This window comes from Petaurus breviceps, unplaced genomic scaffold (genome assembly GCF_028583685.1).
Source record: "Petaurus breviceps papuanus isolate PSGF00001 unplaced genomic scaffold, PetGlider_PUasm1.0 77, whole genome shotgun sequence".
NCBI classification, from domain to species: Eukaryota; Metazoa; Chordata; class Mammalia; order Diprotodontia; family Petauridae; genus Petaurus; species Petaurus breviceps.
In genome coordinates, this window is record NW_027186492.1 from 7,791,134 (window position 1) to 7,817,823 (window position 26,690).

General features: G+C 35.9%; 1 protein-coding gene across 3 annotated transcripts in view; it reads left to right on the forward strand.

The window, feature by feature from the left end:
* CTDSPL2 (CTD small phosphatase like 2) overlaps nucleotides 1-11,832 on the forward strand; it is a 111,201-nt gene extending 99,369 nt beyond the window's left edge. For all 3 annotated transcript variants that reach the window (XM_069105929.1, XM_069105928.1, XM_069105927.1), the window contains 5 exons: nucleotides 1,060-1,122; nucleotides 1,226-1,305; nucleotides 6,054-6,180; nucleotides 8,078-8,173; nucleotides 8,915-11,832. In XM_069105929.1, the coding sequence (XP_068962030.1) occupies nucleotides 1,060-1,122; nucleotides 1,226-1,305; nucleotides 6,054-6,180; nucleotides 8,078-8,173; nucleotides 8,915-8,980 (432 nt within the window). In that variant the 3' untranslated portion in view covers nucleotides 8,981-11,832. The remainder of the gene's footprint in view (nucleotides 1-1,059; nucleotides 1,123-1,225; nucleotides 1,306-6,053; nucleotides 6,181-8,077; nucleotides 8,174-8,914) is intronic.
* The last annotated feature ends 14,858 nt before the right edge of the window (nucleotides 11,833-26,690 follow it).

Sequence of the window (26,690 nt, forward strand, 5' to 3'; positions counted from 1 at the left end):
ACAGTGGAATATGAATTCTAGCATGTCCAACCTAAATGGATTTGTGATAGAACGACCTTGGTAAATCCAAAGGCACACTGCAGGTTGAATATAGAGTGATAAAGTTTTTTGGTCACAAAACTCCCAAAAATCATTATAGAGGAGTTACTATCTCTATTGATGGAAAATACTCTGAAATTGTAGTGCCTGGAAAAATTGTCAATGAATGGATAAATTTTGAAGAAATCATATGATGCCCCTTCATAGAGCCATGTTATAAATAAATATTTTGGGGAGGGGGTGAAACTTGATGTATTTCCATGACTTTTGGATGTTATGTGTCCATATAATTAAGCTACTTTTAATGTGGGCAAAGAGATTAAAAAAAAGTTGTATAAGGTATCCCATAGCCTTTCTTAATATTGACAGTAATGGGCTTGTATTTTGACATGACTGACTAACTTTTCTTAACGTGATAGTAATCCAGCATTGTTAATATAGATGCCACTTCTGAATTATATATTAGGAAAATAACATGATAATTTCTGATATGTTTTTGGTTAATTAAACCTACCAATCTAGACATCCCCTTCATCAACTCAACTTAGCCGGAGACAGAAAAGTATTATTAACAAGTAATTGTCAAGAAGAAATACCGAATATTCATTGAGGAAGGTCATTGAGACAGGTCAGCTAGTGGTCAACACACAAAGTCTCTTATAGTTGGATGGATACTACCTGGCTGGAAGATGGAGCTGATTGGTGGATCAGAATCTCTGAGGGAAAACTTCCAGTTTTTAGTTAAAATATTTCATTATTTTCCAACTTAACTGTGATTATAGTGTTTGCTACTGTTTTAACTATTCAAAGTAAAATTATTATAGTTATTGTTACCCTGTCAAAAAGTAACTTTGCTTACTTGGTATATATTTTGGATTTAGTTACTTTCCAACTTGTTACAGGAGTGTTTATTTCTGTTATGAAATTATTAACAGTTTGAATACACTAGATCTAGAGCACAGCAGTTGTTTTCATTCTTTATGTAATCATCTACTTAAGCCCTTCTTTGTGTTACTCTAGGTTTATGTACGATTAAGACCGTTCTTCAGGGAATTCCTGGAACGTATGTCTCAAATTTATGAGGTAAAAATACTTAAATCAATTACATCTTTGTTTTATTTTATTCAGTATAATACCCATATTTAGATCATGTATAATGATTACTTCTTTTCCCCTGAATTTGTAGATCATTCTTTTTACTGCTTCTAAGAAGGTGTATGCAGACAAGTTACTGAACATACTAGACCCTAAAAAGCAGCTGGTCAGGTAAATTTGATTAAAAAAATAGTGGAAATGTCTGTCACACTGATCTATGAAATTACTATTAAAAGTCTGATTCTATTTCATTTTTAATGGCCACTTTAAATTGGCTACATTTATAGATTTGTATTTGTGGAATGAATGAAAACAATTTATTTAATTCCTCAAAGTCAACTCTGATAATGTAATAACCCCAGACAGACTTTCTTTACAGGCTACAAAATGTATATATTTACTGTGACATCTATATATTCCATTTCTTTGGAAGAATGGAGTTGGGGAGGAGAGAGAATTTTTCATTTGTGTGCATGATGTTTTTTTCACTACATGTCTCTGAGATATTGAATGCATGGTGTCATCTTTTATACTTAAATTAAGTTGGCTTTGGCAGGAATGATCAAATTTAATCTTTCTGCTTCTTCAGAATAAAATTTGTCCTTTAACAAGAAATATTAAGTGTTTAGCAATAACAAGTTTCATTTGGTTTGATTCAGTGATGCTGGGGTGTTTTTGTTTTTTTTTGTCACTGATGTTTCTGTCACAAAAAAGTCCTCGTCTTCTATCCTGACCCAGCAGGTACAAAGTGTTCCTGCTTAGCTAGGGGTGTTGTCACAATTTAGAAATAGTTTCAAAGTTACTTATGTTATATTCTATCCTTTGAAATAAGATAATTATGCTACAGGATATCTATTTCCACAAATGTTACATTTAAAAGTTTCTTATCATGAAAATCCTAGACTCAATAATAAAGTGTTCAGCCATTAAAAGGCTTTATTAGCAAGTTATATCCACCATGGAGTATTTAGCTTTAGCTTTTGTACAGATAACTGCTTTTTACTGTTGCCCAAGGTTAGGGATTTTTTTCCCAAATAAAAATCTGTGAACTTGATTTTTCTGAGGAGACTATGTAGTTCTTCTTTTTGCTTTGAGAATATACTAAAAGAACTAGTTTTGCTCTTTATATGTGGAGGCAGAGTGGTACATTGGTAAGAGCCTTGGTTCTGAATTAGCTTGTCAAATTCAAATCTTCCTTCTAACACTGCTTATGTAACCTTGGACAAGTCATTTAACCTCCTTGGGTCTCAGTTTCCTCCTCTGAAATAAGGGGGTGGTACTAAATGGCTCCAAACCTATGATTCTGTGATCTTTGAAGCCTTATATATGTAGTTTGACTTGATTTAGAAACAGGTAAACTTTTATCTCCTTAACATGAAGTTTCAGGAGCAAACATGGCTAGCAACATGCCCTTTTGGCATTTGTTCTTCATGAAAATACATTGAAGTTTAATAATATTTTGCTTTCCTTTGAAAGAATACATCTTAGTGTACAAGTGTTTTATGTCATTTTGGGGAGCTTATTACTAATCAGACTGAAATAATCAACATTAACTTCTAAATCATGAGCTATTCTTTCATTAAATTAGAACCAATTTGTGTATATAGCTTGTAAAAACCAGCATTAGATTAGTAATATAAATTATAACCTCCATTAAAACTCCTCTTAATATATTCAATACACTATGTACATTTATAGACTTAAAAGATATTTTATTTAGTTGTATTCTGAAAGACTTTCCAGGAAAAATTACTTTATCTCAGTATGAGGCTCACTGGACACAGTTAAGAGTTGCTGTTGAGGACAGTCAGTCTATGTCAGTGACTAGATGGACTCCTAGAATACTTTCTAGTCTCTAATTGAAAATGTGTACAAGCATACCTCAGAGATATTGTAGGTTCAATTTCAGACCACTGCCATAAAGTGAATATTGCAGTAAAGTGATTTACATGAATTTTTTTATTTCCCAATGTATATGAAAGTTATGTTTACATTATATTGTAGTCTTTTAAGTGTGCAATAGTATTATATCTAAAAAAAAGGTGCATACCTTAATTTTAAAATGCTAACCATATTTTGAACCTTCAGCAAGTCATAATCTTTTTGCTGGTATAATATCTTGCCTCAGTGTTGATGGCTGCTGATTGATCAAGGTGGTGGTTACTGAAGGGTGGCTGTAGCAGTTTCTTAAAATAAGACAACAATGAAGTTCATTGCATCAATTGACTCTTCCTTTCACTTGAACACTTAAAGGCCATTGTAGGGTTATTAACTGGCCTAATTTCAATATTGTTGTGTCTCAGGGAATAGGGAGGCCCGAGAAAAGGGAGAGAAGGGGGAACGGCCAGTCAATGGAGCAGTCAGAACACACACAACATTTATCAGTTAAGTTCCCTGTCTTATATGGGTGCGGTTTGTGGCACCCCAAAACAATGATAATAGTAACATCAAAGATCACTGATCACAGATCACCATAACAGATATAATAATAATGAAAAAGTTTGAAATATTTAGCAAGAATTACCAAAATGTGACTTAGAGACACAGTGTGAGCATGTGGTATTGGAAAAATGGCGCCAATAGACTTATTAGTTGAGGGATTGTCGCAAATCATCTCTTTCTCTAAAGAAGAAAATGCAGTATCTGTGAAGCACAGTAAAACAATGTATGCCTGTATTGGCATAAGGAGGTGTTTTTTTTGTTGTTGTTAATTAAATGGCCAGTGAAATGATTCAGAATAAATTCTTGGCACTTAAGCCCACTGAAAAAAAGGTTTTTTTTTTAAAGCATAATTTATAGTAGCTTGCATATAAATATTCATTTACAGATACATATATGCACTATCTTCTGTCTTGTTTGAGGGAATTAGCTGCTATTAGGAAAGGGGAAACAGTAACATTTGCATAAATATGCCATACTCCCCCCCCCGCCAGTGTGCCTTTTCTAATATCTATAAACATATGTGTAGAAATTAAATCAGAGATTTAGAGTACTAGGAAAGTTCCTGTGGTCATCTTGTCTAACTTCTTTTGAAGCAAAATTATATTTAAACCTTCTGAAGACTATAATCATCAGAATGATTTAATGTATACTATATTAGATATTCTTATTATCATTTACATTTGCAGCAGTCTTCCAAAAGAAAAGAACTTTCGTCCATTACTTTGTTGATATTTATACATAATTGATACTACTTTTAGTATTAATTTCACAAATTGTATTAGAATTTGACCAGCCTTAAAGATGACTTTACCAATGTGTGAATGTTGTATTACAAATTTAAAGAAATACTTATACCATGTTAAAAAATTGTGAAGACCCTAAAAGTTGGCTTACTCTTGCTTCTGCAGAAGGAGGCTTTCACCCATATTCCTTTAGGACCAGTAGAAGTCATAAAGTGTAGTATTTTTTAAAAATTTGTTGATTTTGACTGTAGTACATCTTTTGAAGATCAGTCTTCAATATTTATATTTCTGGTTTCTCTATTTTTCATGCTTTCCTATTTTCCCATCCTTATCTCTCCCTTAACGAAGGAAAGAAAAATATTTTTAATTGCATGTGTTCTAGCCCTGCTTTTGTCTAAAAGATTAAGATTAGAATTTTCTTTTTGCCTTTTGTTTGTCATGCCTTTAGAAGCTGAATGCAGTGGACATTATTCAATATGGGGAAAGTAGCCTACTAGGCTTTTGAGTTAAGCAAAAAAAAAAAAAAGTACTAAGTGTAATGGGAAGTTTTGGAGCATGCTTAGGGCATCTATACACTATAAGCAAAGGGCTTGGTTTTGACCTTCAGTATCTGTTGTGATTAGCAATTCCTGTATAAAACAAGAGACATGGAATGTAGAAAATGTCCCTTTCCTCAGGTTGTAAGTTTAAAAACATAAGTAGGTCCCAGCTCCTGAAACATTCTGTGATGGGATTAAGACACAAGGAAGCCAAATAGTATCTGTTGAGGCAAAGAATAGAGGAGTTTTTAAAAATTGACAGAGATCTCATAGAAATATCTTACTATGTTAAAAAACACTTTGGAGCACTAAAGGAAAACTACAACAGAAGAAAAAATAAATAGAAATACAAAAATCTTTGTATATTCATAATACTTTGTTATGTTTATGGCATTTTCATTGTTAATTAGTATCCAGCATATTGGTTTCTAAAAAGTTTAATTTTAATACTTTAATCGAAATTTATCCTTTTGCTCTATCCCTGCTTCTCAAATAATCATACACACACTCATACTAAAATAAAAGAAATAGGGGAATTGGGCAAGAAAGTTGAAATGATGGAATGTTTTGGCCTCAAAGCTTTTTTTTAAATTGTAAGGGAAACTTTAAGAAAACGAAACAAGACATTTTTTTTTAAATGCCAACACAGAAACATTCCTTCTTATATTTTCTATTCTGGCATGTACAGGGATAGGGAGTGTGTTCTACTGGTTAGATCAAAGGACTGGGAGCCAGGAGGATCCTGGGTTCCAATGCGGGGCTAACCACTGACTTACTGTGGGACCTTGGGCAAGTCACTTGACCTCCTTGTGCCTCAGTCATCCCAACTGGAAAATTGATTAAAAAGCAGGACCTCGCTGACAACCAGATGCTGCTTCTGAGCTGAGCTTTCCTGGGTAAATAAACTACAAAAACAATTTACCGAGTTTTTTTAATCCCTGTTTTTAATTTAAACATTAAAAAATTTTGGGATAAACCCAAATTCTTAAAGGCATGGTAATATTTGAATATAAGGTTTAAATAATTGCTTAGAATTTTGTTGGTAAAAAGATGGCCCACAGGAAAAAGCCCATGTTTATATTTGGTTATTTCCTAAGATGGGAAAGAACAATTACGGTTTTTAAATGTATGTATGTTTCAATCCATATACTTTCTTAGATTCTCTGACATATATGTTTATATTTTTTCTACCTAGGCACCGACTTTTCCGTGAACATTGCGTGTGTGTACAAGGAAACTACATAAAAGATTTAAACATCCTTGGAAGAGATCTTTCAAAAACTATCATAATTGACAATTCACCACAAGCCTTTGCCTACCAGGTAGATTTAGAACTTGCTACACTGAAATTGGGGGAATCTGTATCTATAAGCTTTGAAAAATTGGGAAAGAAAATTTACCTATAATAGAAGACAATTTGTGGAAGAAAAGCATAAATTTTATGATTTGGAAATTCTCACTTTTGTTCAATGCAGAAGGGTTGTAATATTAACTTTAAAGGATTAAATTGATATTGAGGTTATGGAAAATTAGCTTTCAGAAGGATCTAAGTTAAGAATTGGAAGATGAAAGAATTGAGGAAAATAAACTTTATGCAGCAGCCTACTATTTTGACTAACTTGATCATAGGTCTTTGGAAATGATTAAAATGGTTTACATTATTCTTTTGGGTTATTTACTTGATTTTGACATTTGGGAACATTGTCCTAACCAGCTGTCTTATTTTTATTAATATTTCTTGGAAGCATAGCTTTAATAGGGAAGGAACCATTTAAAATGTATATTTTGAAACTTCCCTCTTCATGATACATAAATGTCTATGACATCCATATATGCCTACATTCAGTGTCACCATTTATAACTCAAATGTTAATTTATGGAATTTTATTTTGACTCTTAGATGTAATTTCTTTTTTTTTACTTTCCTCAGCTCCTAACCCAAGATTTTTAATAGCCCACATTCATTTCTCATATAGTTCACGATAGACTGAGAGAGCCTAGATGTTCTTTTTTTTTTCTTTTTGGAGGGCAATTGGGGTTAAGTGACTTGCCCAAGGTTACACGGCCAGTTTTTTGTGTTAAGTATCTGAGGCGGATTTGAACTCAGGTTCTCCTGACTCCAGGGCTGATGCTCTATTCACTGTGCCACCTAGCCACCCCCTCTAGATGTTACTTCTAAAACCCATTTTAGATGGCTGACAATGTAAATGCTTTTTAAATCATGAGGGGTTACGACCATTATTTTCTTACTCTCTTTATTTCAACTAGCATTGAAATATTTATTAGACTCAATTTAACATGAAAATAACTGCTTGGTTTTTTTTTTCACTACTTTTTGTGTGTCCTACCTATGTGAAATGCCTTTTGGATAATCCTTGGATTCTCTGTAACCCAAAGATTTAATATTGATTAAATTGCTAATTTTTCTTCATTCATATACCAATGCCTAGAATTTCCCTATAGTAGATGCATACAAATGTTTGTTAAATGGCTGCATTTTTATTTGGAGGATAAAGGAGGAAGTATGGTATAGTAGAAAAAGCAGTGACTCTGGAGTCAGTACTTGAATTCAAATCATTCCTTTGTAACATGGGACATATCACACTCTCCTTGGGGCTGTTTGTTCACCTGTAACATGAATGGATTGGATTTAGGGGGCCTCCAAAGTCTTTTCCAGCTTTATATCTGTGATCTCATTATTTATAATCATTAAATTATAAGTAATTTAACAGATTTGATTGAACCACATTTGTTTGAAGCATAAAAAACACAGGGTAGAAACTGTACTGAGGGTGGCTAGGTGGCACAGTGAGTAGAGTGCCAGCCATGAATGAAAACCTCCTTCATACTGCTCTTCCTGTGCAGTTCTCCATTCATTCAGGAGGACCCGAGTTTGGTTCCGGCCTCAGACACTTAACACCCACACAAAAAAACTAGCCGTGTGACCTTGGACAGGTTGCTTTAACCCCAATTGCCCTCCAAAAGGCAAAAAAAAGAAAGAAACTGTACTGAAAAGTAAATTAGGCATATATATTTAATTGATAGTTTAAAGAATTTAATGATGTCAAATGACATGTATAAATTCATGATTTTTTGCCTTTTAAGAGGGTTGCTGTGAATCTGTGTATAGATAGCTCTTTAAAAATTTAATTTGTTTTGAGCTTTTCCAAGTGGGTTAATATATTAATATAACATGATAGACTGTATTTATCATTTTAGCTTTCTAATGGAATCCCAATAGAGAGCTGGTTCATGGATAAAAATGACAATGAACTCTTAAAATTGATTCCTTTTCTGGAGAAACTCGTAGAACTGGTGAGTATACATCTTTTTTTTTTCTCGTTTATCTAATACTTGAATAGTAATGGAACAAACTACTTTTAAGTTGCTGCTCAACTGTTTTTTAATAAAACTGGCCATTTCTATATTAGAAAAACAGTATTTACTGTCTGATGGCTATAGGAAAGTCTTTAAAATCCTTATTGCTGTTTTAAAACCTTGTGAATAAAAAGAGAAGTGGTAATTATCTTTAAAATAAATTCTAGATTGCTTCGTTATGCTAAATAAAAACGGGTATCATTTGTAGGATTTCTGCTGTTCGGTAGAAAATTTAGATTTAAAATGTTATGGAATACTTTTTGTGGCAAAACTTAGCCTCATAAAAATGGGGGAAAATGTGTGCAATTTAGTTATTAGCATAGAAACCAAATTCATAATGATGCTTTGTGTAATTCAGGAGCACATTTCTGAAACTGGGGTTTCTTCTACTGACATTTTTCATTTGAAAACTTAACTATGAAAAAATAGAATTCCCCAAGTCCTACATTTCTCAGATACTTTTGGCATTTATAATTGCAGACATTCCTTTTATGAATGTTGGGGGGCGGGGACCAACAGTGCTGCTTATAAGTGTTAAAGCACAAATGATTAGAAGAGAGAAGGCCATTTGCCATTTTCATTTTACATGTGAGATAGAAGTTATAAAAACTTTACCTACAAAACCTTATTACTTTTTAAATTCTGTGCCTTCTAAACGTATTCCTTTTTCTTTTGCAGAATGAGGATGTTCGACCTCACATCAGAGACAGATTTCGCTTACATGACTTGTTACCCCCAGATTAAACATGAAGATTTTTTTCAAATCAATGAAGGGGGAGAAAATGCAGAACCCTTATGGACTAGAACAAAACATTGCCATTACTGTTGAAATTTTGCATTTTTGTACCCCGTCTTGCTTTTCTTATCTTTGGTGCCCAACAATAATCAAGGGTTACAGAAAGAGACTTTATATATATATACATACATACATATATATATATATATATATATATATATCTCAGATTGAATACATACAGTAGGTAGGCTAGAACAGAAAAGTCTTTAGAACTAGTGCAACTCCAGTGAAATTTTTTTATGTCCAGGACATCTGCAGTTTATAAAGAATTCTGTTTCTGCCACCAGCAGTTTGACCTGTAGAAACACAGGATTTTATGATAATAACAGAGATGAAAATGGACTTTTATTTTCTCTCTGTTTGGTGCTCTAAGTGGGTTTGTAGCCACTTTTCTGTTACTTTTAAGATTCTCATTTCAACAGGAATGGCCAGTAAAAGTTGTTTTATTTTTCCTGTTAAGGTTTATAACCTTTTTACATTTTTGACCTGTATTAGAATAGAATTTCATTATGCATTCCTTTTAGTTGAGGCGCTTCATAGTTTTCTGGAAATAGCCAAATTTTAGTTTTTTATTATACAATTGAATGGCCGTTTTCCTGCTTTGTCTGCCTGCATACTGTATATTTGTTTAAAAATATTCTCTAGTTTTAGTCCATGTAAGTTTCATTTAGACCTGCATTTATATTTTGTTTCTGTAATATTCTACTGTAGTTGAAATCTTTTCAAAAATCAAGAGACTGGTAGATAAGAATATATGAATGACTAATATTCAAAAGATTTAAACCATTGTGATGGCATGTATTCCAGATGACAATATCTTGCAGTGGCACATAATGTGGCTGGATAAGTCATACCTCAGACTATGCTGTGCACACAAATCTTTGAGGAGAATACGTTTGGTCAACTGTTGGGCTTGATGCAATTCGGTTACTGCTGCCTTTGGTTTTCTCCAGGAATGAAGTATTCTGCACAGTGGCTCAGTATTTTCAGCTGTTTTGCATGGGCTGGTAGTACCTCTGTTATGCTATTGGTAACAATCAGTTTAAACCCTGTGTAACAGTCTCGGTACCTCACAGGAGCTCTGCACACTCCTGTGGTGCAGTTACCCCCATGCCACCAGTGCTGTGCATATGCTGTCATAGTGGTTTTCTATGTTATATGGAAAGAGTCTTCAGGCCTTGGTTCTCTAATGCAGCTACCATAAGAGGTTGATATTTTTATAATGGTGTGTAATCTCCTTTTCAGGAGGCTTTTTATGGAAGGTAGAATTTGTAAAGTTAGTATGCTTGGCCTCTCAACTGCATTAACATGCCATGAGCTCAGACTGTTTTTGTGTAAAGGATGTCAAAGAACGGCACTTTTTCTAAAGAGAAGTTTGATATTTTGTATGCTTGTTAAGAAAGTACAGTATTGGAAATTAAAGGTGGACAACTGATAATTGAGAAGTATGTCAATTAATTTTTTATGTATATTACCTGTTTACTTGTACAACTTTATTGTACAAATTACATGCAGCTTCATTTTCAAATGAGTCCTTAAAATAAGGAAATCTTTTTAGGAAAACATTTAATTTTTGTATTTTTGATTTTAAAGGCATGAGTTATGTCAATTTCAGTGTATTAATGAAGATTTTAACTTTTCATCAGGTTGAGTGTTTTCTTACTATATTATCTGTTGTGTATGTAGTTAGCACATTGTGTCACTGAACTGTTTAAAAAATTTAGCATGTAGAAAAAGCCTGTTTTGTGGGAAATCTTTATTCATTAAAAAAATCATGGCAGATTTTCTGCAAAAAAAGCAAAAGCATTTGCAATTCAGAATACTGATTTTTTGTATTTAAAGAAAGGTATTTTGCTTGCAGGAAAAGAAACTACAGATTCATTTTAATGAGAATCTTTGAAATGTATTTATCTTTAGGGCATCTGGGCATCTTTACGCTGTTTGTCTTCTGTCTTTATTGAAATAAAATGTACATAACATTACCTTTATATATGCTCTTGAGCAAGATTGTGAACCTGGTGATATTATTCCCTGTTCTCCTTTTTATTCTTAAACAGCACAATCAAAGCCCTACTTGAAAAAAAACCCAAACTGGCTAGCATGCATTATAGTTCTGAAAATGTTTGTAATTTTTAATTGAAGAATTTCTCTTAAGGGTTTTCCTATAACAAAAGGGAAACAAAAACTTAAACCTTGTGCACTTTGAGCACTTAAAATAGGAATTTTTAATTAGCCACCTGGTATTCTTGGTAAAGCTTAACTATAGTCCAGTACTACAGTAGGAAAGTACTTTGAAAACTATTAACCAATGAAATTAAAAGCACAGTGAGTAACTGTGAATAAATAATTCAAGGGAAATTTGGAAGGGCCTTTGGAAAATTCTGTGGCCTAACAGTTTCCCCTTCAGTTTTTGTTTTGTAGCATTTTCAAAAAGCAATAAGTACTTGATTTTTAGTAAAACCAAAGCAGACATTTTATAGATTTAAATTTGTCTAACACTTAACAGAATACCTGAGATTTTATATCCTGAGTTACTATAAATTCAGGAAAAAAGACTTTATTTATACTTAGCAATGTAATAATGACATACTGCTCTAAAATATGTATTAACACAGTTTTCCATGTATTTAAAGACTTTTGGTACACACTTAAAAATTTTTGTAACCTTGTCAGAAAATGTTTTTCCTCCAACCTTGCATTTTTAATTTCTGTCCATGTAATTTGCATATACACCCAAGTCTGTATGACATTTTCTTTATGAACCTTCAATTCACGTTAATAACAAATCTCAACCACCAGATGTTATTCTCTTATCCAGAGTGTTTTTATTTACCTAGTGAAATGGTAAATGTTTCCTAAATTTGAATGAGAACTTATCATTGTAGTGCCAACTTTCACAAGAAGACATATTTGTTATTGGCAGATTACATATGTATTCTTTTTATGTTTCTTCTGTTTCTGATTTGGTATTGTGTTTTATTCTTAAATCTTACAGTAGTTCCTGTAGAATAGTGAAAAACATTGTTTAAAATCTAGAGGGTTTTTTTTTTTCAGATAGACTTTTTTTGTATTCATGTTGACTATCAAAGTTCAGTTTTAATGACTTATAAAATTCAAGCTGTCAACAAAATACTAATTAATGACCCAAGATTTGTTGGAATAATGAAACACTTTTCAATAAGCAGAGAATTCTTAATGAGGATCAGATCTCATCTAAGTAGATTCACATAGAATAAAAAGAACAATAGAGGAGGAACCTTCTTCTAGATCTCCTGATGTTTTGTGGAGAAATCCATTTGGAACTGCAGAGGCTTTCCATCCGTTGTCATTTGCTCTTGATTCTTGGGACTCTTTCGCCTCCCATTTTGGTCATAAATCTTTTTGAAGACCTCCTTCACACTGCTCTTCCTGTGCAGTTCTCCAGTGGTAACATTGCAGCCTACTACTACATCATGCACTTTTCCATTGCTCTTTGGATGACCCTCAACTCTCATTACTTGGAATTGGTCTGTGGTATTCCATGACTTGCATCACCAGAAGAATATTGATGTCATAAAGCTTCCTTCCCCAGATGGACCTTTGCTTCAAGAAGAAGCTTCAGGTCATTAAATTTTACCTTACAGTTCCCCAGTGGCATTCCAGCTCACTCTCTTACTGTTCAGTTCTTGGCCTAGCTCATTGACCAACTGCTTCTTAAGAGCCAACAGCTGTAGGAGGTGTGGAGATGGAAATTACATGAACTCAATACCATCCAAATTTAATCAGTGTTTACTTTAGTACTCAGTGACTTTGATACAAGGGAGGATGGCAAAAAATATGTGGCAATACATTCTAGTGGAATTTTTTTTTAATGTTTTTAAATGTCATTAATTTTCATAATTGTTCTGTGATTTGAAAATTAATATATGTTCAAAATAAGATCTGATCTTAACTACAAAAGTCAAGTGCTTAAATTTATCTGCTACTTAATTTCATGCAATAGATTGAAACTCAAGTGTATTTTTATAAACTCTGACTATTCTCTTGAAATCCAACCCAGTGCCTCATTTTCTGGGGTCGGGGGAGGTAATCCTAGGTTCTTAAAGTCTATGCCAGTTGGAAGCTGAGGCAGATAATTGGGAAGGCTTTGCTTTTAGGCCTAGTTATAGACATTGTTAGGTCTGAGGAGTAGTCTAAATGTACAGGTCTCTCTGTTAGGGAATAAGATTTTGCTGCAGTTATACATGAAATGTGGAAAGATTGCTTATGTTGGTAGAAGTAGTAGGTAACCCTACACCAGTGAAATCTCAATGAAATCTTTTCAGTCATCTGACATGATCTGTATCTCGTGTTTTGTTTTGCTGCCTTTTTGTTTTTAAAAAGTGAAGTTGAGCCATAGCGATATTTAAGGGAACAGGCTCTAGATCAGGGGTCAGTCAGCTATATCCCAAGTGCCAAATTTGGGTCATACAAAAAGCAAATGGAAGGTTGGATTTGGCCCATGTGCCATAGTTTACCAACTCCTCAATAAATGTCTTTGTTTTCTATTTACTATAAAAATTTAATTTTTTGCCTGATTCAGAAGACACACACACAAATCTTTACTGGCTTGCAAGCTAATATTCTTTGAAAAGGCAGGAGTTGAAATAACTATTCTTGCTTTTTAAAAATTGATGTTGATAACTTTCTTTTTTATAACACCTTCATTTCTGAATATGTCCTTCAGCCTTATACCTAGCTAGTGGTCCATCCTCCTAAGAAAAAAATAAATACAGGGGGAAAAACTACATCACCTGTATATTTTCAAATAAATACTGCAAAATCGTGGAAGTGTTAGTACTTTAAGATTTCTGTTTACTATGTTAGATAATATTCACTCATTTGCTGTCATAGGTCTGGAATCAAGAAGGGACCTTAGAGGTCATCTAGTCCAATCCCCTTTATTCCCCTGTCCCTCCTGTTTTGCCTGATGATGAAATTCAGGCCCAAGGAGATTAAATGGTCTTCCTGTGTTAATGGTCCTCTCAGTACAAAGCCAATGCTCTTTCCATTTGACTACTATGCTGTTTCTTGGTTTCCCCATTAACGAGAGCCTCAGGTCACTCTGCCTCACACTAGTGATGTTCAGATAAGTAAGATTTTTATGAAAGCACTTTGAGGTCTTTGATGACTGATTGATAGTAGAGCCAAAAAAAAAAAACCATTACAGTTATGGAACTACAGAGGCATTTGTGAACCTGAAATTGAAGTACTAAATACTTGTACTTTATGTTCTGCTAAAGATGGTGTCTTTAAGCAACTTATTTCATTGTCCAGATCTTAACTTTAAAATGAAACAATTTCAGCTCACTTGGAATGGATATTTTGAGAATTATTTACATAAAGTGATCCCAAGTCTTTATACATATGTGAAGTTATAGAAATATTGAAAAATTGTAATGACTGCTTTGACTGGAAAAAATAAAAGATGGGTCAATCAGCACTTTTAGAAAAGGGGCACTAAAACTACTTTCTCATCAAAGATATTTTGTAGATGAAATCTATACCAATGAAACCCTGAATTATGGCCAATTTGCAAAAGAAAATTCAGAAATGGCTGGAATTTTTGAATGGTTTATGTAAAACTGATAAATGACAAAAGGTTTAGTACAAAAATAAATTGGGAATAATTTATAGACTGAGGAGTTTTCTAGCTCCTATACTGTCATAAAATGAGAAATTTGGATTACTTCATGGAACTGCTTAATTAAGTAAACTAAAGTTGAAATACCTTTGTTGCTTTTTTCCATGTAGATAAATAGCACAATGATTTTTCTCAGTATCAGTTTATGTTTAACATTTCTAGTAAAAGATGATTTAGCCTTTTTTCCCCATGAAGCAAGAAATTAAGAATTCTTCCCCTAATCATTAACCATGATGGATTTCACATAAAGATGATCTTTAATCCAGAAAAATAATCCAAGGGGTAACAGATAGTTGGCCTGAATCACAACTTCATTGCCATCTGCACAACGTCATGGCAGAGAAAAGTTGTTTTATGGAAGGATTCAGACAAGTCACACAGGATGGCACGATGACTGGTAGGTTGTAATCTGTATTGAAAGCAGTACAGTATCTACAACAGTGAGATTATAGGAGTGAAATCATGGCAGCTATATTCCTGAAAGACATTATCATTCCGAAATAGCAACTGATTGAAGTGATACTATGACCATAAATTTTATTGCCAGTGTTTTCTAGAAGTAATTCAACATTTAACCATCATGAAATATCTATACTATCATATGCCATAAAACATAAAATTTGTGTTATATACATAAATATATGCCAGTTGATCAGGACAATACTTAAAAGGATCTATGGTTTCATCAAATATGGGTACTCCTTCCACAGACAGATACCACAACGCTTTGTAATTTAGCTGATAATCTTTCAGAGTTACCAGAGCTGAAAAGTTCATTGCCTTGTGGCCAATCTGGTGAACTTCCCCATGTTACCTGGGATCTATTGATCAAGAACCAAATCACTGTTCAGTACATAAAGCCTTTCCAGTTTGGCCTCTTTCAAGAGGTCATGTCCTGCTGGCATAACTTTCAGGAACCCAAGGTCATTCCTGTGATGTGGAAAAAATAAGCCAATAAGGTAATTGTAAGGTTTCAGGGAATGAGGGGAAAGAAGATGTGTAAGGCAGGGGAGGCAGATGAGGTTCTGATGGAAAGGAAGACCTGGACTCAGAATGGGTTAGAAAGGAGCTAAAGAGACCACAAAAGGGGAGCTCTGGAGTTTGGAACATCTTATATATAGCCAGAGCCAGCAGTAAAGAGTATAACAAGAACTCTAAAGAAATTCTGAGTTTTTGTTTTTTAGATAGATTTTTTTTAATGGCAATTCTACCCCCTAGCTCCCCTCCATCTTACAACTCTACCCCTCCCCAAAATTGAGGGAGGGAAGGGAAAGTAAAACCTTTTTGTCAAATATAAAACTCAGCATAACTAATTCCCATATTAACCATATCTAAAAACAAGTTTCATCATTTTAAGTCCATCACCTGTCATTGGTCCACTAGAATTGTTTCATCATTACATTGATCAAAGTAATTTGTCTTTATATTGTTATTGTATAAATTATTCTGGCCCAGATCATTTCATGATACTTCCAGGGTATTTCTGAAACCATCTTTTTTGTCTCCTGTAGCATTAATTCATCAGTAATTCATGCAGCATAATTTGTTTAGCCATTCCTCAAGTGATGGGTTCCACCATAGGTTCCAGTACTTTACTATAACAAAGAATTGATATAAGTATTTTTTGTACATATGAGTCCTTTGATCTGAGGTGTAAGCCTAGAAGTGGCATCACTGTGTCAAATGGTATGCACAAATTAGTGACTTTTGGGACATGATTTCAGATTGCTTTCCAGAATGGCTAGATGAATTCACAGCTGCACCAACAATGTATTAATGTGTATCCTTTCCCACAGTTCCTATATAAATTGACTTTTTTTTTTGGTTATTTTTGCAAATCTGATTGCAAGAGTTACTTTAATTTGCTTTTCAGAAAGTGAACAAGCATTTTTTTTTTTAAGCAATCAGGGTTAAGTAACTTGCTCAAAGGTTACATGGCCAGTTATTTCTGGGTGTGGTGCTGAGTGTCCGAGCCCGGGATTCGATCTCCAGGTCGTCCCAACACTGGAGCCGGTACTCTTACTCGCTGAGCCACCTGGCCGCCCCTAAGCAATTGGGGTTAAGTAACTTGTTCAAGGTTACACGGCCAGGTATTTCTGGGTGGGTGCTAAGTGACTGAGCCCGGGATTCGATCACCTGGTCTTCTCAACACTGGAGCCGGTGCTCTTACTTGCTGTGCTACCTGGCCGCCCCCTGAACAAGCATTTATTAAGAATTTACCGTGTTGAGGTGGCTAGGTGGTACACTGGCCCTGGAATTAGGAGGACCTGAGTTCAAATCTGGCCTCAGACACTTAAAACTTACTAGCCATGTGACCTTGGGGAAGTCATTTAACCCCAATTGCTCTGCCTTCCCCTCGTCAAAAAGCAAAAAAAAAAAAAATCTACTATGTGCCGGGCACCGTGCTAAGCACTTGATATACATGGAACTCCCCTACCCACCCCCAGAAAAAAATGCCCTTGCTCTCAAGTTCAGTTTAACAGAGGTGACAAGATGAGAACCATCAAACCAAGATATATACAGGATGAACTGGAGAAAACCAACAGAGGGCAGGTGCTAGCACTAAACGGGGTCAGGGTCCCTTTTATAAAGTCCCTTCTTCTAGAAGGCGGGATAGTAGATAGGAAGCCAGGAGGTGGAGATGAGAAGGGAAGAATTTCGGGCATGAGGGATGACCAGCGAAAATGCAGGGTTGGGAGATGGACAGCAAGGAGGCCAGGAACACTGAATTGCAGAGTAAGTACATGAGGGTGAGCACCAAGATGGAAAGACTGGATGGAAGGGTGGTGGAAGAATGGGGAAGAGAAGGGGAATTATAAAGAGATTAGAACACCCAAAAGGATTTTATATTTGATCATGGTGGTGATAGGGAGTCACTGGAGTGAAATGAATTTATTCAACAGGTGACATGGTCAGACTTACTGTGGCATGGGATGAATGTGGTTTTGACCCCATTCTTACATTGGCATATGGTATGAGATATTGGTCTCATACCTAACATCTACCAGACCATTTTTCAGTTTTCTTAGCAATTCTTGTCAAATAGTCTTTCCCCCAACAGTTGGAGTCTTGTATCAAATACTGTGCTTGTTGACCTCTGTTTATGTACCTGATCATACCTATAGAGCAATCTTTTTTTTTTGCTTTTTGGAGGGCAATTGGGGTTAAGTGACTTGCCCAAGGTCACATGGCTAGTTTTTGTGTTAAGTGTCTGAGGCCGGAGTTGAACTCAGGTCCTCCTGACTCCAGGGCCGGTGCTCTATTCACTGCGCCACCTAGACACCCCAATCTTTCTCTCTTTTTTTTTTTTTACTGCTTTGTAGTATAGTTTGAGAGATTTTGTACTGCTGTACCCACATTTTTATCCTTTTAAATTCTTGACTTTTTGTTCTCCAAATGAATTGTATTATTTATTCTGGTTCTTAGGTCTTTGGGTAGATTGGTATGGTGCTGAATAAGTGAAATAATGAATAAACATTTGTTAAGCACCTCTATATCAGGCATCATAGGCAAACGTAAACAAACAAGTTATATTAAAATAGGAAATCCTTAACGGAGGGAAGGCCCTGGAATTAAGAGGGGATAAAGGTGGATTTTTTGTAGAAGGTGGGATTTTAGTTGGAGCTTAAAAGGAAACTAGGCAGGCAGTAGTTGGAACAGAAGAAGAGCAACATCTAGAGGAAACACCCAGGGCTGAGAAATGGAATGTCTGCTTCCTACAACAGCCAAGAGAGGAGATCAGCGCCACTGGGCTGAAGAGTACATGATGGGGAGAATAAGGCATAAGGAGATTGGAAAGATAGGGAGCTAGGTTATAAAAGGCTTTGAATGCCAAAGCATTTTTGCATTTGCTCCTGGACACAGTAGGAAGCCACTAGAATTTAATGATTCAGGGGAGAGTACATGATTGCATATGCACTTTAGGAAAATTAGTGGCTGAATGGAGGGTGAATTGGAGTGGGGAGACATTGGAAGCAGGTTAGACCATTCAGGCAATGTTATTTTTGTTAGGATGGCATGGCCTACCCATAAGTAATAATTCTCCAATTATTTAGGTGTATGTTTCTATAAAAAATGTTTTGTAGTATTCTTATAGCTCCTATGAATGCTTTGGTAGACACTCAAATATTTTATCTGTTATGTAGTTATTTTGAATGGAATTTCTCTTTATCTCATCTTGCTTGGTATTGTTGGTAACATGCAAAAATGCTGATGATTTATGGTGGATTAATTTTATATTCTGCAACTTTGCTGAAATTGTTTCAATTAAATTTTTAGTTTGTTCTTTATTTAGAGCATCATATTATCTATGGAAAGCAAGTTTTATGTTATTCCCTCTATTTCTTTTCTCTTGCCAACTTGCCGTAGCTTTCTAGAACCTCTAATAACAGTGGTGATCATGGATATCTTTGCATTACTAAACACTGATCTTATTTGAAAGGACTCAAAGTCTCATACACAATGTTGGCTCTTGGTTCTAGGTAGCTACTACTTAACCATATTCAGAAAACATCCATTTATTGCCATATTTTCTAGTATGTTGTTTGGTTTCAGTTGAAATGAATGTTTGGTTTTGTCACGAGCATTTTCAGTATCTATTGATAATGTGGTTTTTATTACTATTGTTATTATTATTTATATGGTCTATTTTGTTTGTAATTTTCCTTATATTGAACAAACCTTGGATTCTTGGTATAAAACCAACTGAGTCATAGAGTATAACAATTTAAATATTTTGTTGGAGCCTCTTCACTAATATTTCATTTAATATTTTATGCATCAATCTTTATTAATGATATTTGTCTATGGCAGAGGTTCTCAAACTTTTTGGTCTTAATACTCTTAAAAAGTATTGATTAACCCAAGGGAACTATGGTTTATGTGATAACCCACATAATCTATATAACTCGTAGATACTTATCAATATTTACCATATTAGAAATTAAAACTGATAATTTTTTATTTTAATTAATGTATTAATCCATCTAAAAACAAATCCATTATATGTTAACATAAATAATATGCTTTTGTGAAAAATAACTATATTTTCCCAAGCAAAAAAAAATTTACTGGGAAGAATGACATTTATGTATTTTTTTAACTTTTTTATTTTTATTTTTTGCTTTTTGGAATGGTCACTTAACCCTAATTACCCTACCTTCCCTCCTCCAAAAAGCCCCCCCCCCCTCAAAAAAAGCTATCTAGAGCACTGAGCAGTTGAAGAACTCACGTCCTCCTGACTCCAGGGCTGGTGCTCTATTCACTGCGCCATCTAGCCACCCCCATTCATGTATTTTTACAAGTCTTTTTAATGTATGGCTTAGTAGAAGACAGCTGGATTATTATATCTGCTTCTGCATTCTATTTGTTGTAATGTGTTGGTTGACGTATACTAGGAAAATCTGGCCTCACACAGATATGTAGTTAGAAAAAGGAGGAATATCCTAATGGGTAAATAATGTCTTAGTATTATTATGAAAATTATTTTGACAGACATGGACCACACTTTGAGAACTGCTGGTTTAAGTTGTTCTTTAATTAGTCTGATTAGTCTTTTCCTAGTTTAAGTATCAAGAACATATTTGTATCATAGAATTTGGAAGGATCCTTTCTTATTTTTGCAAACATTTTCTGTGTAATATTAGAATTGTTCCTTGAATGTTTGACAGAATGTACTTGTAAATCCATCTGCTCCTAGACTTTTTTCTTTGGGAGTTTACAGCTTGTTCAGTTTGGTGATTTTTTATTTTTTTAATCGAATTGTCTCTTGTTCTGTTAATGAGTATATTTTTTGTAAATATTCATTCCTTAAGTTAACAGTTTTGTCAACATATAATTTGGGAAAATAGCTTCTGATGGTTTCTTTCATTTCATCTTCCATAACTGAGAATTTTTTTTTAATTTTAATATAATTGTTTTCTTTCCTTTTTTTAAAATGAGAATAGCTGAATGAAATATTTTACATATAGAAAGTACCATAGGTCTGGAATTATGAAGTCTTTAGAAAAGAAAATGAAGAGGAAAGATTTCAAAGGTACAGATAATGTTTTCACCAATGCTTGTTATGACTGAAGGTAGGACTTTCAGAATAGAGAGGTGTATGTGGAAAGTGAACTGCTTAATAAGCAAAGTGTCTAAAAATAAGATTTAAGCATCTATACCACAGCACAATATGGCAGGATATTAGGGTGGGTGTGAGGGAACAGAGTGTGGAATACAGGGTAGTGGAATACATCTAAATAAGGATAGAAAAAAATATATTTGCCCAGATGCTTAACAGGCAAATTTTTTATTTGTTCAAAGATTCATATATTTTTAGCTGGAAGGACCCTCAGTGACAATCTAGTTCACCTTCCTCATTGTTCAGATAGGAAACGAGCCCAAAGAAGCTGAGAGATTTAGCCAAGGCCATACAGGTAAGTGCCAGGCGTGATTTCAGAGACATTATTCTTTCTACTATACTAACTGATAAGGAATGGGGATCTATTAGCACTATGCCACATTTTACTGCAAATAGCACTGCTGATACAAGAAGCATGATATTGTTGTAAAGACCCAACAATTTGTAGGAAACAATATAGACATATAAACCTAAGGAGGCAAATTAGGTCACAGAGATCTCACTGATACCTGGTTGGATGTGTAACAAAACAAGAATTTTCAAGAACAGATTAAAGAAAAGATGAAGTAGCATTGCATACCTGTGAAGACATCCAAGTAAGGAGATGAGAGAGTCTTTCACTGAGGATCCATGGGGATTTTACATTGTATATGTATGTGTGTATGAGTGAGTGTGTGTGTACACACATATATGCATGCATGTATGCATACATATGTAGACACCTAGAGTTTCCCACAGGTTACTGTAGCAGCAAGCACCCCAACATCCCCAGGGTGGCTGCCAACACAGGTTCTTAGATCTGCTTTTCTGAAGGAAAGCAACTCAAAATGGGTTAACAATCTTGCTTTAATCAATCAAACATATCATTTACCTAGTTCAGGGGAAAAAGTCAGCACCCCGAACTTCAGAGTATACAGAGGTTACAAGCAGAAGTTCAAGAAGACAGAGAAACAAACAGATCAAGAAGACAGGCCTCCAACTGTCCAACCATTACATCCATACCTAGTCAGTTACCAGAGAGGGAAGCATCAGCATCTCGGTTTTCAAAGCTGGGGTGGGGGGGCTCTCAACAGCTGCCCAGAGTCTCATCTGGTCAAATCACACAACACTTCTCAAAGTGAGCCCCTAAACAAAGTCTCACATCAGGGATTCTATAGCCTTCTCTTGGCTCAGAGAATGTAACAACCCTCGACCCCATTGTCCAATCACAAAGTATCTCCTGAAAAGCCTTGCATAACAGGCTCCAGGTGCATTTAAGCCTATCAAAGGGCCTAGGGGCAGGGAAGATCTTACACAATACAATCTTAGAAAGATGACAACATAAATTTACATTCCCATTACAGTTACCCAGTTAGAATGAGGAAATAAGTTGCAGAAGCTGTCAGTCAGTCATGATAGGTAAACTATTTGGAAATCTGCTGAACTCTGCTAAAAGCTGAACAGTTGATAGTTTCTTCAGTAGTTTTAGTGGTTATTTTATCCTTCAAAAAGTGAACAAAGTGAGACCAGCCAAGATGGTTGAATAGAAAGAAACAGTACCACCAAGTTCTTTGCAAAACCTCTTCACAGAAGATCTTAAAAATGCACCTTACTGAGCCCTCATCAGAAAATCCAAAAAAAACCCAAAACAAAACAAAAAACCCCCACAGAGAATGAATTATTTTTCCAGACCAGGCTGGCACAGAGAGACAAAGAGATCTCAATTATCTGGGACATGGTCTAACCAGGAACATACTACTCAGGAGGCTTCCAGCATGGGGACTGAATAGCTGTGCACCAGGGGAAGAAAAGGTGCCAGAGGGACCTGACCTTGTTCAGGGACCTGTTGACTGCTGTATCGCTCACTCCCTTGTGCTGGGTCACAGGTTCAGTGTGGACTAAGAGGACCTGCACCTAGATGTGGTGGTGGTCAAGGAACAGTTGTAGGCCTTAAAGCTTGTGCTGAGCGAGAAGCAAATCCAGAAGCAGGTGAGTAACTATGTGACTGAGCCTGGGAGCAGAGCAGGATTTTGGATCTAGCCCCTTGTGAAGCCTGCAGTGGAATAACCAGGGCAAGAAGCCCAGACCAAAGGGTAGCCTGCATTTCTCTCACTCCAAACCTGCAGAGATTTCCAGCTGGTTGACTGTGGATGAGTCTTAGCAGTAGTCTACGGAATTTCCAAGTAGGGTGAAGCCCACAGTTGTGTTGCTCATACTCAAACCCAGAGATTGAAATTGCAGAACTCAAGGGGCAGCTAGGTGGCGAAGTGAATAGAGCACCAGCCCTGGAGTCAGGAGGACTTGAGTTCAAATTTGGACTCAGACACTGAACACTTACTAGCTGTGTGACCTTGGGCAAGTCACTTAACCCCCATTGCCCTACCTTCCCCCCTCCAAAAAAGCAAAAAGAAAAATCTTAAAAAAAAGAAAGAAATTGCAGAACTCAGACCACCCTGGATCAGATTACTTTCAGTGGGCTGAAATCTTACAGGTCTCCAGTCTGAGCTGTCAGTGAGATCTTGTCAGTAGGTACTCATTTATAAAGTGCCCAAGCAGTATTCTAAGAGCTTTACAAGAATTATGTCATTCAGTGAGATCTCTTTCTTCTGCCTTCCTCAAAATAACTCTGGGAGGTAAATGCTATTAATATCCCTAATTTTCAGTTGAGGAAGCTGAGGTAAACAGAGGTGACTTGTCCAGATGCATACAACTAGTATAGCATACAACAAGGTTAGATTTAAACTCAGGTCTTCTTGACTACAAACCCAATGCTCTATCCCCTCTGCCACCTGACTGCCTCTAGATCTAAGAATTCCTAAGAGAATCTATAAAGGACCAAGCATAATTTTACCTTTTGCAACTTTTTAATCTCCAGCTGCAGGTTTAATAGGAAGCTCAGATTGAGAGAAGATAAAGTAGTGAGGGAGCAGGTTAAGGGTATTGACAGAGGAATTATGGCCCTATGGGAAGAACAAAAACCCAGCCACACAAGAGTGGGGGCCAGCTAACAGGGAGCAATTAGTCCTCAGCCCACACACTGCTAGAATCAAAGTGAGACAATGTGAAAAGCTCTTTGCAAACCTTAAATTGCTATGTAAATGCTAGCTATTATTAGAAGTATACTATGCCACCAGCATTGCTAGATTAAATAATACTTCTTGGCACAATATATAATAAGTCAGCAAGCATTTTTTATTGTATTATACTCAGGGTGAAGTTCATGAATAACAATAGTGGATATAAACCTATATTTTGGCCCATCTTAATAACTGTGTATTTTTTTTTACCAGTTTCTTGTCAGATCTAATTAAGTTATGTTTTTTTGTCAGCTGTCATTTTCTTATTCACTTGCACTCCCATTATTAGTATTCTCTTCAATCTGAGTTTTCTTTGCAGGAAGCCTTAAGTCATCTATCCCTTTTAAGGCACCTTATCCCTTATAAACACCACCAATCATAGGATCATAGACTTGGGCTAGAAGGGGCCTCAGAATTCATGGAGTCCAACCTTCTCATTTTATAGATAGGAAAATGGAGGCCCAGAGAGGTTAAGAGACTTGCCCAAGATAAAGCGGCTAATTACGTGTCCACAGAAGGATTTGGACCAAGATCAGTGCTCTGCCTACTTATTCCATGCTGCCTCAACACATTCACACCTTTCACTCAGCTCACCTTTGTCATCAGGGGTGCAACCTGGATCTCCCCACTGGCCGGTGGGGAGCATGAATGTGAGACAGCATTCCATTTGTTAAAGATGCCAGCTTTGTGGTATTCTAGGCCAGAAAGAACGATTGACTAGAAGTCTCTAATTTATTACATTGATTGTCACCCAAAATACAAAAGTAGACATGTTGCATTACTCACGCTAGAACATCCATTGGGGCAGGGGATGCCTCATAAATGACTCTTCCTTCATCCATCTGTGTAACAAGGCAAAAAATTCTTCAGGCCCTATTTTTTTTAGAAACTTAACCTGGCCAGCCCAACCTTAAGCTCTTTATCTGTAACACATGTTACAGAGACCCCTAACAACTCAGAGAGGTCAGGACTCAACATTTTTAAAAAAATGATGGGAAGGTGGTCCAAGAGGAAAATATCCCTGCAAAACTCTTTGTGATTGAAGGAAACAACTCAGAATCTAAACAACCACTAAGGATTAGCTTTCTGGGATTTCTAAATTTAGAAGATTTAGTTCTTCATCTAAATGGTCCACAGCTGACTGTAATGGGAGAGCAATTTTCTGACAAGTCTCCAAAGAACATGGCCTGAGTATCTTCCCATGTGGATATTTGATGCCTGGAAGCATCTGAGATCACAGTGGAAACTGGCCCCAAGGGCTATCTCTTCTGTATACCAGACCTTTGCCCTCTTCCATTTTCCTTGGATTCATTGGTAGGAGATTTAATAGAGTAGTAGCATAAACTAGCTCAGCAGCCATAGTTAGCCAGAGGGATAGAAGACCGCAAGATTCCAACCAATGACTGCCATGTAGAAGGGCAAGACCTGATTAGAAGACGCAGCAAAGCAAAGCTGGGAGGAAATCACCTGCAAACCAAAGCAGGACATTGAAATCTGACCTTCCCTTCCCCCCCCCCCATCCTCCACCTTAATTGTCTGGTTTTTTTTGTTGGTTGATTTTTGTTTTGGTCAACATCTTAATGACAATCTCAGAGCCAATCTTTCTTTTTTACTGTGAATTCAACAATCACAAACATTTCACGACATGAAGAAAAGGGAAGAGGATTGTCCCCGAAACCATGAACTTCTTCATAGAATATTTTTTTAATATATAAGTTTAACCAAGCACTAACAAAGTTCTCTATTTGATTCACCTTCTGTACCTCCCGTTCTTTCCCTCTGCTTATCTCTTATAATGATTTCTGTGTTTTACGTGCCTGTCACTACACTCTTCTACCTCCACACATAAACCCTTATAACAAAGTGAAACAAATCAATATACTGCCCATATCTCATTGTTTATGTCTGGTTCTGTACCTCCTGCCCATCTTCCTTCTCTCTGTCAATAAGTGATGGAAGACATGTTTCATCATCAATCTTTAGAATCCAAGATTGGTCAAGACTTTGGTCAGAATTCTGAGGTCTTTCGGAGTTGTGTCACATTTTTGTGGTCATCACGTAAATTGTTCTCCTGGTTCCATTCTCTGCATCTGTTCATACAAGTCTCTCCATTTTTCTCTGAATGTCATATTCCTCATTTTCTATGATACAATAAATAAAATTCTATCGTATTCATATACCTCAATTATATCAGCCATTCCCCACTAATGAACACCTATTTTGTTTCCAATTCTTTGCTGTGGCAATAAGTGCTGTTATAAAGATTTAAAATATATCTATATGTATCTATCATACACGTTCCCTTCTGTCCCCAATTTCCTGGGGTACATGCCTAATAGTATTATTAGGTCATAAGTAGTTTAATGATTTTGGGGGGTATAATTCCAATTATTTTTCAAAATGATCAGACCAATACAGTTTCACCAACAGGCACTAGTGTGCCTGGGGCAATCTTTTGGAATAGTTTCCCCAAATTATTACTCTCTTCATAATAGATTTTTCGCAACATTGTCATCTTCTATCAGCAAACTGAGCCGGGTGTTCCAATTTCTGCACTACCAGATGCCATTCTGATGGGCCCCATGCAGCTGTGCCAGCCTCTTCTGCTGCTCTTGCTGCTTTTACCTCTCATAGCTGCCACCCCAGGCCTTGGTTTCTGACCTGTGGGTCTCCAGCTGTTTCAGGCCCCTGGTTCAACCTGTATCTGTCCCCAGTCCCTCCTAGCCCTATGGAGAGAGGTGGGAAGGAGGAAAACTTGCAGAACTTTCTGACAGGCCCCTCCAGCTCCCATAGCGGCCCTGTCCTCCTCGGCTTCTTCT